Source organism: Cottoperca gobio, chromosome 12 (assembly GCF_900634415.1).
Source record: "Cottoperca gobio chromosome 12, fCotGob3.1, whole genome shotgun sequence".
NCBI lineage: Eukaryota > Metazoa > Chordata > Actinopteri > Perciformes > Bovichtidae > Cottoperca > Cottoperca gobio.
In genome coordinates this window covers 16,168,066-16,182,648 of record NC_041366.1, presented here as the reverse complement: position 1 = coordinate 16,182,648, position 14,583 = coordinate 16,168,066, and the positions used below count along the sequence as shown (strand labels likewise).

General features: G+C 38.0%; 1 protein-coding gene across 1 annotated transcript; it reads right to left on the bottom strand.

Annotated features, from left to right (window-relative positions):
• Positions 1-3,359: 3,359 nt before the first annotated feature.
• On the bottom strand, positions 3,360-8,821 carry loxa (lysyl oxidase a). Its single transcript, XM_029445536.1, has 7 exons — positions 7,903-8,821; positions 7,605-7,713; positions 7,042-7,179; positions 6,075-6,231; positions 4,192-4,287; positions 3,923-4,038; positions 3,360-3,843 (listed from the first exon to the last, which is right to left on the bottom strand). The coding sequence occupies exons 1-7, from the start codon at positions 8,546-8,548 to the stop codon at positions 3,837-3,839; spliced, it is 1,269 nt and encodes a 422-aa protein (XP_029301396.1). The 5' UTR covers positions 8,549-8,821; the 3' UTR covers positions 3,360-3,836.
• Positions 8,822-14,583: the final 5,762 nt, after the last annotated feature.

The window sequence follows — 14,583 nt, the reverse complement described above, 5'->3', positions numbered from 1 at the left end:
TGCAATAACACAGTGTAAAATTACTCATTCAAAACGCATTTCTTCGCAATACTACCACACTGCACAGCTCTTCCCCTTTTAATTCAGATATACTGTACATATGTTTTCACAGTAATTTGTCATACACTTACTGCATTTCATTTTTGTATGTGTGTTTATTGTACACTTTTTTTAATTTTAGAATATTTTTTTAATAATAGGTTTTAGAATAATTCTGTATTTGCTCTACATTTTAATCTTATTGTGTTTATGTATGCACCATAATACACCAAAGCAATACACTCCTTCTATGTACAATCCTACTTGGCAAAAAAGAATAATTCTGATTCTGATTCAAATGTTACCTGAGTAAGTAAAATTAATATTTTGTTTTTATAATCTAAATCTGCAAAGTAGCTAGTAACTTAAGTGATTAAATAAATGTAGTGTAGTAGAAGTACCTCAAAATTACTACACAAGGCTACTTGAGTAAATATACTTAGTTACTTTCCACCACTGTCCACATTCAAACAAAGATTGTATGTAATAATAATAATAATAATAATAATAATAATAATAATAATAATAATAAGCTTTATTTGTATAACACCTTTCATACAAGAATTGCAGCCCAAAGTGCTTCACAGCAAAAACATAACAATTAGTACAAGATTAGACAGAATAAGAGCATTTACAGTACAATAATCACAGTGTTGATGTAAATGAGTCTGAAGTACCATTATAAAAATAGCAGAATTAAAATAGTATGAAATAACATTGGCACACCATTCTTGTAAATGTTTTAAACTATCAGGGCCATATTTTGAAAGCATGAGATCAACAATGGGCCCCTGTGACCCTTCAACTGGTTTACTCCTTTTGCTACACATTCCTGGTAGTCTTTGGATTTACGTTTACAGCGTCAACCTCTTTATTGACCTTTTAACGTATAAAACACAGACGTCTCCGTGAGTCCAGATTCTTTTGGCAAAATCTTGGTTAAAGCCCGTTTCATAAACAAACCCCTGTTTGTTAAGTTTCATGAAACCTATCGGTTAAAGCCAGTTTTTCTCCAATATATTCTTTAATCTTTCACTTTTCCACTAATTGTGTAAAGAACATGTAAACACATTTATCGTAGAAACTTCCTCTTTTTCCCTGTGGTAAAACAGTCTATTTGATCTCAAGTTTTTCAAAAATACACACTCTGAAAATGTATCCTAGTTACCTTTACAGATTCAATGTTAAACCATTAAAAGGCTAAAGTAAAGAGATATAAAATATCACTATTAAAAGGCTAAAGTAATGAGATATAAAATATCACCATTAAAAGGCTAAAGTAATGAGATATAAAATATCACCATTAAAAGGCTAAAGTAAAGAGATATAAAATATCACTATTAAAAGGCTAAAGTAATGAGATATAAAATATCACCATTAAAAGGCTAAAGTAAAGAGATATAAAATATCACTATTAAAAGGCTAAAGTAAAGAGATATAAAATATCACCATTAAAAGGCTAAAGTAAAGAGATATAAAATATCACTATTAAAAGGCTAAAGTAAAGAGATATAAAATATCACTATTAAAAGGCTAAAGTAAAGAGATATAAAATATCACCATTAAAAGGCTAAAGCAAAGAGATATAAAATATCACCATTAAAAGGCTAAAGCAAAGAGATATAAAATATCACTATTAAAAGGCTAAAGTAAAAAGATATGTTTTTAGCTTACTTTTGAAGATATTGAGCGAGCTTGCCTCCCTAATCTATAATTTATTTATTGCTGACAGGTGGTGGTGGAGTTAATAGCTGTAGCATCATTTGGTTCAGCAGAGATGTACAGTTGCGTGTCATCCGCGTAGCTATGAGAGCACACATTGTGTTCTCTAATGATGTCCCCCAGTGGTAGCATGTATAGGGAGAACAGTAATAGACCGAGGCAGCTCCCTTGTGGAACTCCAAAGTGGGCATCATGCTTCTCTGACACATGATCTCCAAGCCTGACAAAATACTTTCTCCCTTTGATATATGTTCTGAACCAGTTTAATACACAGTCAGAAAGACCAACCAGTTTTTCTAGATGATTAATTATGATGTCATGGTCGATCGTTTCAAATGCTGCACTTAGGTCTAGCAGGATAAGAATTGAGACCTTGTTTGTGTCAGAGTTTAGTCTGAGTTCACTCATTATTTTAGTCAGAGCAGTTTTGGTACTGTGGCAGCCTCTGAAGCCTGATTGAAATTCCTCCAGGATGTTGTTTTCTTTAAGAAAGGAGTTTATTTGGACCGAGACTATTTATTCTAGTATTTTGCTGATGAATGGAAGGTTAGATATTGGCCTATAGTTGGTCAGCGTATTACTGTCTAGGTTAGGTTTCTTTAGCAAGGGTTTTACAATGGCTGTTTTGAAGACGTCTGGGAAGATGCCCGTTAGAAGAGACGTGTTTATAATATTTAGGACGTGACTTGAAATGCTGTCGAATATCCGCTTAACGAATGCTGTAGGTATCGGGTCAACACAAGAGGTGGAGGAGTTACAATCCCTCACAGCTTTATGAAGCTCAGTTAATGTGATGCAGGTGAATGTTCCCATGGTTACATCACAATGTTTGCAGATGTTCTCTGTGTCTGCATCATAAGTGATGCTGGCTCTGATTTAAGTTATTTTATTATTGAGGAACAATGCGAGTTCTTCACACTTTGATGCAGAGGACTGCGGAGGGGTGGGGGCAGTGTTCAGTAGTTGGTAAAGTAATACCTACTTTTAACAATCCCAAATTCTCGGCAGATCAAACTTACATAATAACATTTATTAATATATTAGCAAAATATTACATCCATAAAATGATGGTTTAAATGACCATATTATATTATGTACTATTATATTTTATAGATACCGATTTTATAAAACGTATTTGACTAATTTTGAAAACTTAAAAAAAAAAAAAAAAATTGGCAAAAAGTATCAGAATATTTAGACATTTCAAATGTACTCCAATTGTTTCCTTTCCCTACATTTTATTATTTGTTGTACAATTTATATTTCTTTTAGTTCTATGAAAGATATCTATTTATTTAAAAATGCCAAACATTTTCTGGTTCCAGCTCAAATGTGAGCCTTTGTTTCTATCTTTATATGAAGATGGCTCTGGGAACTCATGACGGGCATTTTTCACTATTTTCTGACATTTTATTAACTAAACATTTCGTGGATTAATTAAAAAAATAAACACAATGTGTAAAGAAGATTATCAGTAGTTTGCAGCTCTACCCTTTAACCTTTTGTATTTGTTTTGTGTGTCTATGTTTGTGATTCAGACAAAAAGAGAGAAAAAGGTAAGAAACGAATCCAATACGAGGAAGTCACTTCAAACTGGCCAGTCTACAAAAGTGATACAATATCACAAAGTTTAATTCAACTCAGTTTCAACAAAAGCTTTGGAGTAAAGAGTTTCTTCCGTTGCATATAAATATAACAAATACAATTTCCTTTACAGCTGATTCATTTCAAAATAGTGATATAATTGATTTATAATTGACTTAACAACGAGGGTAAACTGGTTTACATTTATAACTTGCTAAGCTTCTAAATTTCATTTTATTCTCTAACTATCTTACAAGTGGTATAAAATGCAAAGAATACAGTACAATGCAATTTAAGTAAGACATGAAAACTAAAGAAAATAACAGATAAGAATAGACTTCTCAGTGGGGAGGAAAACTGCTTTCCTACACAAGCAATTCAACATTTTCTGGCATATTTTAAATGATAAAATGCATCTCTAACATGTAATCTATGCAGTCCTCTGCATTATCAATTACAGAACATCTCCGCTGAGTTGCTGTGAATGACTTTTAATACCTGAAAAAAATAAAATAAAACACCATTAATGGACAATGCAAGAAATATAAAATATAAATGTGTCACTTGTGATACTCACGATGACATGTGACATCCTGACACGTAGGCGTAGTTGCCGGTGTATCGAACGTCACAGCGCACAACGTTGTTGCTGTAGTCTGATTCTGGGACATGATAGTTCGGATTTACACTGATCTGTGGAAAACAACCAAATGTAAAAATATAAGAATCAAAGATAAATAAACAACATGTTCACGAATGCGAGGTGATTCCACACAAGTGTAACTTTTTAAAAGGGGTTTTGCATCTCACGAGGCAGATAAATGTCATCTGGTATTTCTAACAAACCTTGAGGATATAGTTTCCAGCTTTCACATCTGTGATGTCGATCCACTGGCAGTCGATGTCTGCGTTGTAGGTATCATAACATCCTGGGCTCAGGCCCTGCACATTGGACAGCATCCACATAAAACATTATACAAACAAACAAACTTCTTTTACATACAGAAAAGTAACTTTTACTTTAACAAAAAATGGGTTTATTACAGTACAAAATCAAATAATTATAATTATAAGAAAGAGAAAAGAATCAGCCAGTCAAAATAAAGAGGATGGAAAAAGAAATCATGTTCCAAAAACGCTGCTGACAGATGTTCAGTCAGTTGGGATCATAATACAGAAGAAACAGGAAATAATTTAATCATCACTGGCTCTGCTTTATAGAAATGTAGGAACCAAAACCCTACAACCCGCTCCTTCAATGAGAAGTTACTATCCCCTATTTTGGTCTTAACCCAAATGAAATGGAACCATTAAAGTGTGATTGTGCAAAAAGGTTTCACTGCATTAAGTTATCTTTATAGCTATAGGCTATCACTCGAGGTGAACTGGCTTTTATTTTGCAAACACTATAATTCAAAGGTTTTTTATTGATGACATTTTGATATGTCGCAGTAAGAAAAGCACAGGTGTTAATAATCAAATTAATGACGGCTGAATTCCATTTAGCTGCTTCAGTCTCCGGGTCCTGGTGTTGTGCATGCAGACTCACTGTCATGATGGACTGGGACACTTGTGCTGCATTCATGTGCTGTCAGAATAATCGAAAAAATGTGTTCCCAAATCAGAACAACAACTTGAAAGTCGGTGAAGATTTTGGTACATGACTTGCCGAGTTGACGTCATATCACGAAAGTGAATCGAGTTGATGGTAAGAAACTGTCCGAGTTGTGTACCATTAAACTTTTTTTCAATGAAAAACATTTTTTTAATAAAAAAGATTTGCTTTATCTACAAAGAAATGTGCGACCCCCCTGCAGTACCTCCGTGGACCTCCTGTTGAAGACCTATGACCTAGACCTAGTCATGTAACGCAATATTTTTGTGTAGTCTGGGACAAAATCAGTAACATAAAGCTTCAAACTGTTTCAGCATACGTGGAGAGCAGTATGAATCTTCACTAAGGCGCTAGTCTAAGCCAACCCATCATCCAGAGGCTATATGTTGTTTCCATATTACGATTTAGAGCTCACTTTTCAAAAAGCCCCCGTAAAAATATTCCAGGCACAATGCAGAGTAGAGTAAAAAAGTATAACCATTAAAATATTAAAGTTTTTAGGGTCTTTGGTTAGTCTTAGGTGTTTTGTAGGTTATAAATGTTACTGTATAATACGTGCACTTTTTCTAATCGAGACGTGTTTTAAATACTATCTGCTTAGTGTCTGGGCCCCTATTGTCAAGCTTCAGATATCTTATCAGGGTGTCCTATTTTAAATATCTCCATTATACCTTGTGATTGTACTTGTATAACTGTATAACTTGTGAATAAAAATAACTGAACTTAGGTTGATAGCTTAAACCTGCATTAGCTGTTTTTTTGGCCACTTGGGGGCAGCAGAAACAAGCTGTAAACAGAAGACTGGCATATTATAGCCCCATGGAGTTGATGTGTTGGCACAAGTTGCCTAATTACACATCCAGCAGACACAGGCCAACCTAGGAGTGAGGTTTCTGGCCTCCTGATGAATGTAAGCCCAATCTTTATTCTAATTCAAGCTGTGTTTTTGGTCTCCACCTACTTCTGAGTAAAATAACTAGCTCTTTAAATGTGCCACTATGTCATCTACTTTGGTGCTGAGCAGGTAGAGTACAGTGTGTGTTTGTATATAATATTGCTAAGAGCTGCTTTAAAGTCAGCAACATTTCATCTTTTCAGCAGGTATCTTTGAGACCTGGGTATGTGAGGTGCAAGCAAATCGCCTGTAGTAGCCGTAGTCACAGGAAGTGTCCTCCAGGCAGAAGCTGGCCTTGTGGCCCTCAGCCACCGAGTGGTGAGTGGAGGCATCCAGCAGCTCGTAGTGGCTGAACTCGTCCATGCTGTGGAAGTGCCTGTGGATCAGCAGCAGTAGTGTTCATTTTTTAAACTGAAGTGAATGAGATCTACATCAATCTGGGACTTAATAAAACAACCAGACACTGTTAGTTAAGAACCACCAGGGACTGTTTTGTTCCTGGGCGATATTTACACAACTACTGATTAACATTTACACTACAGTGAATCTGAATCCGCTTTCACTTTATTATCTGAAAGTTTGTTCAATGAGAAAAACGGTCTGGATTTGAACACAAGTTGACTTTCAAAACACTGACAAGAAATATAGACAGTCTACATGAAAGGTTTATTGGATCACTGCCCAATGTGTTCCATTTTGGGGATTAGCACAGTGGACGAGTTGTTTCTCAACATAACTATGGACTGAGGTAGTTTCTGTGGAATCAAGGAAATCTGGGCACATTTCCAGAAGCTCAATAAAGAAAGCAGTGGTTTTGCTTTTTGGCTCATTATCCTCATCACACAACTTTATTTTAAAACGCCTGTCTTTGCAGCTGTAATTTAACTGAATTCAAAGGTCATACGAAGTTCATAATCTTTTGAAAGTGTGTTTTACTGCCTGTATGCTGAGATTGCGACAATAAAAAAAAGTACATCTTTAAAAGCTTAAAGATACAAATAAAAGCCCTGATATCAAAATCTCTGCAAAGCTACAGTATTATATAACTCTATAAAATACCCAATGAAAACTATAAGGCAGCCAAAAGTAACACAACTGTGGTTCAAAGGTGTAGTGACAAATAGTATCTCTTGGAAACAACAACAAAGCCTTTCTGTGTGTGATGATGACATGACATTGTACTCACTGGTGACAGCTGTGCCACTCCCAGGAGTAACGTGGCCTGCTAGGGAGGAAGTCCGCCGTCCCCTGGTTCTTGACTCTCTGAGGAAACCTCAGCAGCATTCGAGTGTCATAGTCTCTAATACTGGATGTATAGGCTGAGCTGCAGGCACAAAGCAAAGGAAGAGCATAAGTTTGCCGGAAAAAAACAGGTCAAATGTGGACACAATTACGTCATTAAGATTGTTTTTCCTGCTAGACCCCCTCCCCCTTGCCTGAGTGAAAGCCGTCTATGGTGGGTGGAAAAATAGTTGGAAGGAAATGGGTTGTTTGGTCTAGCCTTCGATAATGTGTTTACCATTCGGGCTTTCTCTCCTCGGGCAAACTATGATTAAACTTTACAGAAATCCTCCACCACTCCACCCATCTCCACCATCAGTGGCAGGATTCGGTTAATTTCACCTCATCTCACGGTTGCACTTGGCACTGCAGCCCTCACCCACAAACACTTTAGGTGGTTGTTATGGATCAAAGCTCTCTGAATCACACTCAGACTTAGATGCAAAACCCTCTCTCTTTTCTCTCTACCTTGACAAACAGTTCTCCTCAGCTGCACATCTCAGGTTGTACATTGGGACTCTCTGGGCATAGGCAGATGCTTGAATGTAGTACGCGTCAGGTACAAGATCAGGCAGACCTAAAACAACATCACAATAGTGATAATAGCAATAAATATGACAGTAAATAAAAGTGGTACCTAAAACATTTAGAGACAAAGTAAGACAACAAAGACAAACAAACTGAATTAATCGATAGACCAGAAGCATCACAAACTCCTATTTATGGGTCATATATATCTTATTAATGTTGTTTTAAGAACTTTTACCGTACTGATGATTCCTTGTGCCATATCCGGGTCTCGACCTCTGCCTTGGTCTCTCGTAAACGTCATAATAATTGTCATAGGGATTATCATCAGAGGATTTGTAAGGGTCGTAGGGATCGTCGCCGACCATCATGTCTTCTCTCCGGGGCACAGGCGGACTGACAGTGACCTTTTCCTGAGTCTCATTGTTGCTCCTCTGCGTCCCCGTGCGCTCACCGGTCCGGTCATGGTGATGTTGGCGGTGCTCGTGTCCTCTCACGAGCCTTTGGAGTGGAGGCGGGAGCCCGCGTGAGTTGTGTGGATTGGACGCCGGCCGGGAAGGCTGTTGCTGCTGCTGGTCCACCGGCTGGCTCGAAGTGTCCGGATGTTTCACGTCCGCATCACGAATGATGGTGACAGGTTGCGCCTGCACTTGCTGCCGAGGTGCGCCCCTGCGCCTCGGTGGCTGATACTCCGAGCCCTGGCTTAAAATACTAAAAACCTTACCGTTGTGTGACCACTGTAGCGTCTGCCGGAGAGCCGCTCTTTGGTTAATTCCTTGTTGGGCCCCCGGATTCGTCTGAGACTGAGCAGTTTGCAGGATGGAAACAAAAAAATAGACGCACGCATATGCGTAAAGTGGCGTGCCAAATATGCGTAGTCCCATTATGAACTCAATTAAAGGAGATTTAATGTGACTAAGCTATTATTTCAAATGAGCCAGGGTTGCCACTTATCTTTAAATATCCTTCATCTTTATTTGAAGGGAATTCAATGGGCAGAGAGGAAAAGCTCAGTTTAAATGTATCCGTGTAAACTCATATCGCTCTGCTCCTGCAGCCTGCAGATGCGTCCAGTGAGATGATGAGGACGAGGAGAAGGAGGAGTTCAGCATTTGGAGTTTCTGAATCTGTTATACAAGTCTGCTGCTGCTGCTGCTCATATAACCACTGGATGGATATGCGATGTGTGATCATGCCCAGCCAAATGTGTTTGATAACTGCTCTGGCCCTTTGAGAGGTGTCAGTAAAGAGCAGTGAAACTTATTTCCTCCCTCACAAAGAATATCTGCGTATTTTGAATCATAGCAGTTAGATTAAAAAAACAAACAGATTCATCTTTTTCTTCCTACTTCGTTAGAATGGGTTATATATATATATTTATAAAACGGACATGTCAAATCAAGCAATCTGATTGGTTCTTAGCCGTGGTATAATGAGCGTATATCACGGGTAGAATTGTAGTTACTTTTCACAACAAGTCAGTATCCCTCCGCGTCTGAAAAAAAGCTACAACCGTTACAGCTGTTAAATCACGTCCGTTAAGAAACAAGCTTACAAAGCTTTACTCTGGAGGAGTGGATTGATCAGTGCCTATCTCCAGAGAAGAAAGCCCCTAAAAGACGACATGCAGAGCTACGTGAAGAGCAAGTAGCAGCTATAATCGATCAACGTTGTCTGTCTAATATGTTCGCTAGCTGTTGCGCACTATGCTTTGTGCATAAGGCAACGTAGGGACTATTTTATTTTGAACATCATTATTTAATAATAAAAACTATTTAAATTGGAGTGTGTATTTTTCTTTCATATTGCCACACTTGGTAACCGTTTTGTAAAAGCAATAGCTCACTTCAGACCTGCGCTGCGCGTCGGGCCGAAACACGACCCTTAACTGTGACATAATGACCATATACCACGGCCTGTCGTGAGCTATTGCTTAAATATATGACCCAAATAAAATACTATATTGTCCTCATTTATTCCTGCTCTGCCACATCAACAAAGTGTCATGATAAATAGCTTTTCTCCTGACTGTTGGATGAACTCCCAACCAAATTGCAACACACTCTGCCAGAAGTCTCTGCACTGCACTTTCTCATAGGAGGAAGAAACCTAAACATGTATCTTTGATGGCCCTGCAACATTCTTTTAGGTTTTAGGTTTAGGAAACCATTTTCCACAAACCCCCTCCGCCCAGTCCTGTCTGAGTTGGAGCTTTGCTGACAATGTGAAAGACTCATCACATGCATCTCACAGTAATCTTCTTTAAGGTCATAATTAGTCTATTCTGAGCAAAAAACTAAATGAGGCTGTGGTGATACTCGATCTGCATTTCTGCGTCTGATGGCAGACTGGTGACCCCACACTCCTCTCCTGATGAGGCTAAGTCATTTGCTGCAGCTCAATGAAAATCTCTGCCTTGCTTTTAACACCAGAGGTATAATGCTTACCTTGGGAAACTTAATCCAAGGTTTTAATTTTCCTCTGTTTAGCAAACCAGGGAAATCTTTCTAGCATGCACACGGTTGACCACAGGACGGCTGCTGCGAAACCACAGCAAACGTGCACAAGGATTGTACAGTTACTCAAATCAAAAAGTTTTATGAGAGCTTGAATTCAAAGCAAAACATTTGGATTAGTTTATTTAACATGAACATCCAGAGATTAATTATGAGCTGGTGTGTATCTTTGAAAAAATAAATACTAGAAGTCCACAAGCAACAATTCATCAAATAAAAAGATTCCCTGTGATCTAATAACAGATCAGTCACAGTGTCCCACATCCTGGATGACACTAGGGGGCAGATGACTGCAAATAATATTGAGTGCTGCACAACATGTTCTTGTTTCTTGAGTCGTTTGGGAAGTGTGGGATTATAGTCTTGTTTTAGACAAACTCTAGATCCTTTACATATTACTTAAAATGTATTTTGTCTGTGAATTAACTAATAGCGCTAAAACTAAAAGAAGATGAATAATATAGAGTAATTTATTGATTGTAAAGCCTTCTTCATTATTGGTATAAGTACAACAGTTGTCTCATGTTTGTGCCACTGTGCATGGACACTGGAGCAGCTGTGGGTTTGGGGCATTGCTCAAGGGCACATCAGTGGTGTTAATGAGCTCTAGTTTTTCACTTTTGCCACTCAAATTTCTCCCGTGAATCCTACGATTGAACTGGCGAGCGTCCGGTCACAAAACTGCTTCTGTGATGTTTAAAGCAATAGTTTTGGAGAATCTGTTTATTTGCTTACTGGCGGAGAGTTAGATGAGGAGAAGATTGATACTATCTGTCTGTTAAATATGAAGCCATAGCCAGCAGCCGGTTAGTTTAGCTTACCGCAAAGACTGGAAATGAGTAAACAGCTAGTCTGTCTCTGTCCAACGCATAGACTGTATAAAATATGGACGTAGTCTCCGTGACGTCCCCCATAGCTTTTCTGAAAGGGCTCCCAAAATGGGCATCGTCGGCTAATGTGTAACATTAAACTAAATGAATACAGGTGATATATATAAAAAATCTCTTCATTAATGTTGTGTACCAGGGTGTAAACATGTTTATTTCTGCTGTAAACTTGGCCATTTTTATTTTGGGACTATGGAGATTGACTCTCTTTTGGAGGCATCCTCAAGTGGCCATTAGATGAACTGCAGGCACTCCCGCAGACACTTCACTGCTCAGCACCGAGAGTTGCCGCTTGGTCCAACAATAATAAAACTGACAATAGTTGTTCTTATACTTCAGATTTTGTACAGATTAAACAAGCCAGATATATTATGTTAATTAGTTTTGTCACCTTTGGGCAGAGTCAGGCTAGTTTACTAAACCGTTTAACAATATTTGAATCAAAATGTGATGCTTACACACAGTTCTGATTAATCAGATATTATTGAGTGTTAAATTATTAATAATTATTAATATTGATGTTTTTCATAACTTTTTTCTTGAAAACAATGTTATGTTTACATACGTTACCCACCAAGATGTGTGTATCCTAAAACTTAAAAAGCCACTTTGTATTAAAAATTGAACTTGCAACTTTCATTTGAACTTGTTATCAGACTTTTTCGTCAGCGCAGTAGTGTGAAACCATCAGCAGGAATTTTTAACGCATCACCCGTTTACTGGTACGAGAACAAACTAAACGGGTTCCATTCATAAAAACATTGCTCCATAGCATCACCAGAGGCCAAAAAGTCCACAGGGTGCCTTTAATTTTAATTGTTGCATATTTAATGATCAATCTTTAGTGATACAGAGAAATACAAATGAAACCCAGTTGTCAGGAGCTTTAAAAACACAATTTTGATTTATAAATGAACATGAACATATATGATTCCAGTGGAAATCTATTCTGCCCAAACAGTAGCTGTGAAAGAGATCAAGAACCAAAGTTGGAATAAAAATACTTTACAGTCTGAGAATGGGTTTAATAGTAGAGTACACTAATTAAATCAGGCTGTAATTTACAGTTGGAGCAGTTGTATTGTTCTTGGATAACGGAGGGCGACGTGACGATTCATTTCAGCTTGTGTAAACTGCGTGGGCCAATCAGAGTCAAGTGGAGATATATGAACGCCTGCAAAGTTTCCTCCCTGCAGATTTATGTGAATTGTTGGCAAGTGGGAAATGTTTGATACAGAAACAGGATTCCAATGGCTCACTAATCCAGATAGATAGAAGATGCATTTGTGAAACTGAGACTTCGGTTTCACAATAATCAGTTCCTGAGGATTAAAAAGTGAAAAGAGTCATAAAAAAGTCCTTCCAAACTGAATCACAGCAACATCAGCAATGAATCTCGCTGCTGTTTTATTAATATTTGCTATTTTGTCTTCAGAGATACCCTCAGGTAGTTTTATTTCCATTCAGCTTTGTAGGATTTGTTTCCAGTATAAAACACCTACGGATGTTCTTTTTGGTTTTTTTAAACATGTGATTGCGTTTCTGCTTTGAGGATGATACACTCCTTTAATTCTGCATTCAGAGGGGGAAAACTATGTACATGTGTTCCTGGGTTTCTTCCCTGAAACACCAAACACACAGACAGAACCAGCTGTACTAGGTCGCTGATGTTTTTCACTCGTAATTCATTGGACTTTCTCCATGCAGAGGCTTTTTCTCTCCAGCGAGGGCAGCACAGTGTTCCCCTCAACAGCTCAAGAGACACATCTGCAAGGAATTAGCCGAGTTCTTTTGTCCACGTTGCTGGAATTCACTCCCCATTCCTGATATTTTGGGCAATCGACTGGGATGAAAGAATTTAAATAAATCCACGTCTGGATTACAGAATAAGGAGGGAAAATAGTGACAAGGCTTCCTGCATAAGACACGTCATTGGGTAAAGAGGGAGAGATGATGCTAAATTTAACATAAAACCAACACCAATCATTCAGTGCCATCACTGAGTCAACATCTGGCAGACATTAGTCACTTCGCTTGAGGCGTGAAGCCACATTTAAGCATTTACAGCGGCTAACTTCTAGATTTAGGGCAGATATAAGATATTTTATTAAATATGCTCTTGCATATAATATAAAACCCACATCGCTGCCGCTTTGTTTTTTTCTAATGCTTCAGGAGCATCATTTAGAAAATAAGTATTGTTTTCTCCAGTTCTAATTTGTTTTTCTCCATTTTCATGGCATCATTTTGATCTCCTAACAGGACCACACACATACCTCTCAAAACATCCACGGCAAGGCCTTCTTCCTCTGGTGTCCTTTATCACATCCCTCTACTTAAAACCCACAACCTCGACCCTATAACATCTCTGCTTCTGTTACATTCCCTTACAGCTTTTTACACTTAAATTTCCTTCCACAAGTAGATTCAGCAACAAGCTCAAGTTAATCTTCACTCAAAACTTTATGACAGAAACAGACAAATATTTTCATAAATACTGGGTTTCCATTACTGTTGGAGCACCAAGTTGGGGTTTGAAACACACACACACACACACACACACACACACACACACACACACACACACACACACACACAGTCTGGTAGACTACGTGGCACTCTGCACATACACTGTAGACTCTGCAACCAGGAGGAGGAGCGCTTTATCAAGACGCAGCCCAGAAAACTTTACATTGTGCAATAAGTCATGCAGATATATTTTTTTTATGTTTTTCTCCCAGTATGTCCTCCCATCCCACGACCACCGACATGTAGGGATAAGATCCAGTTAATCCAGTGATAAAGACATGTGTTTGCTCTTCTTTGACTTGTGATAATGTATGATAATGTATTAGTCATTTTCAGCTGAGATTTATGTGTCTTTCTATTTGTCAAGACAATTACAGACTAAACAGTGGAGGGTATTTTAAGACATAAATCACAGCAGAAGTCAGTGTTGTTTGGTGGGAGCATTGCAACTCCACTTTTGACTGATTAGGATGTTGATAAAGTAATTTTGATAGTAGTAAAAATGTCATGGGTACCATGTGAAATTATGTGATTTAAACCTGTAACTAAAACTTTTGGCCACTTGGCGGCAGTGTAAAATAAGATGTGAACACACTGGCAATTTATCACCATTTAAAGGAATAGTTGGACATTTTGGGAAATATTTCTATTGCTATTCTGGCCGAGATGTAATTTGAGGAGATCGAAAAACCACTCTGATATCTGTCCGTTAATCATGGATCTACAGCTAGCAGCCGGTTAGCTTAGCGTAGCTTAGCACAAAGACTGGAAGCAGGGGGAAAGTTAGCCTGCCTCTGTCCAAAGGTTAATAAAGATTAACATGTTTTATCTTCTTACTCAGACTATTTCCTTACTAGTAACTTAGAAATAGACACACCCCCTAAAGACGTCTCACATTTCTCACAGTTTTGAGTGAGTGAGCACATTATTGCACCATTGGAGAGAGCCAGACTAGCTGTTTCAACTTTTGCGCTAAGCTAAGCTAAC

What these genes read in the sequence shown, in the direction of transcription:
- loxa (XM_029445536.1), bottom strand. Translation starts at nt 8,548, where the DNA reads ATGGGACTACGCATATTTGGCACGCCACTTTACGCATATGCGTGCGTC. An exon ending in CACAAGGAATCATCAGTACG is followed by an intron (nt 7,714 to 7,902) that starts GTAAAAGTTCTT and finishes ATGTTGTTTTAG; the next exon opens with GTCTGCCTGATCTTGTACCT. An exon ending in GAGGAGAACTGTTTGTCAAG is followed by an intron (nt 7,180 to 7,604) that starts GTAGAGAGAAAA and finishes TTGTGCCTGCAG; the next exon opens with CTCAGCCTATACATCCAGTA.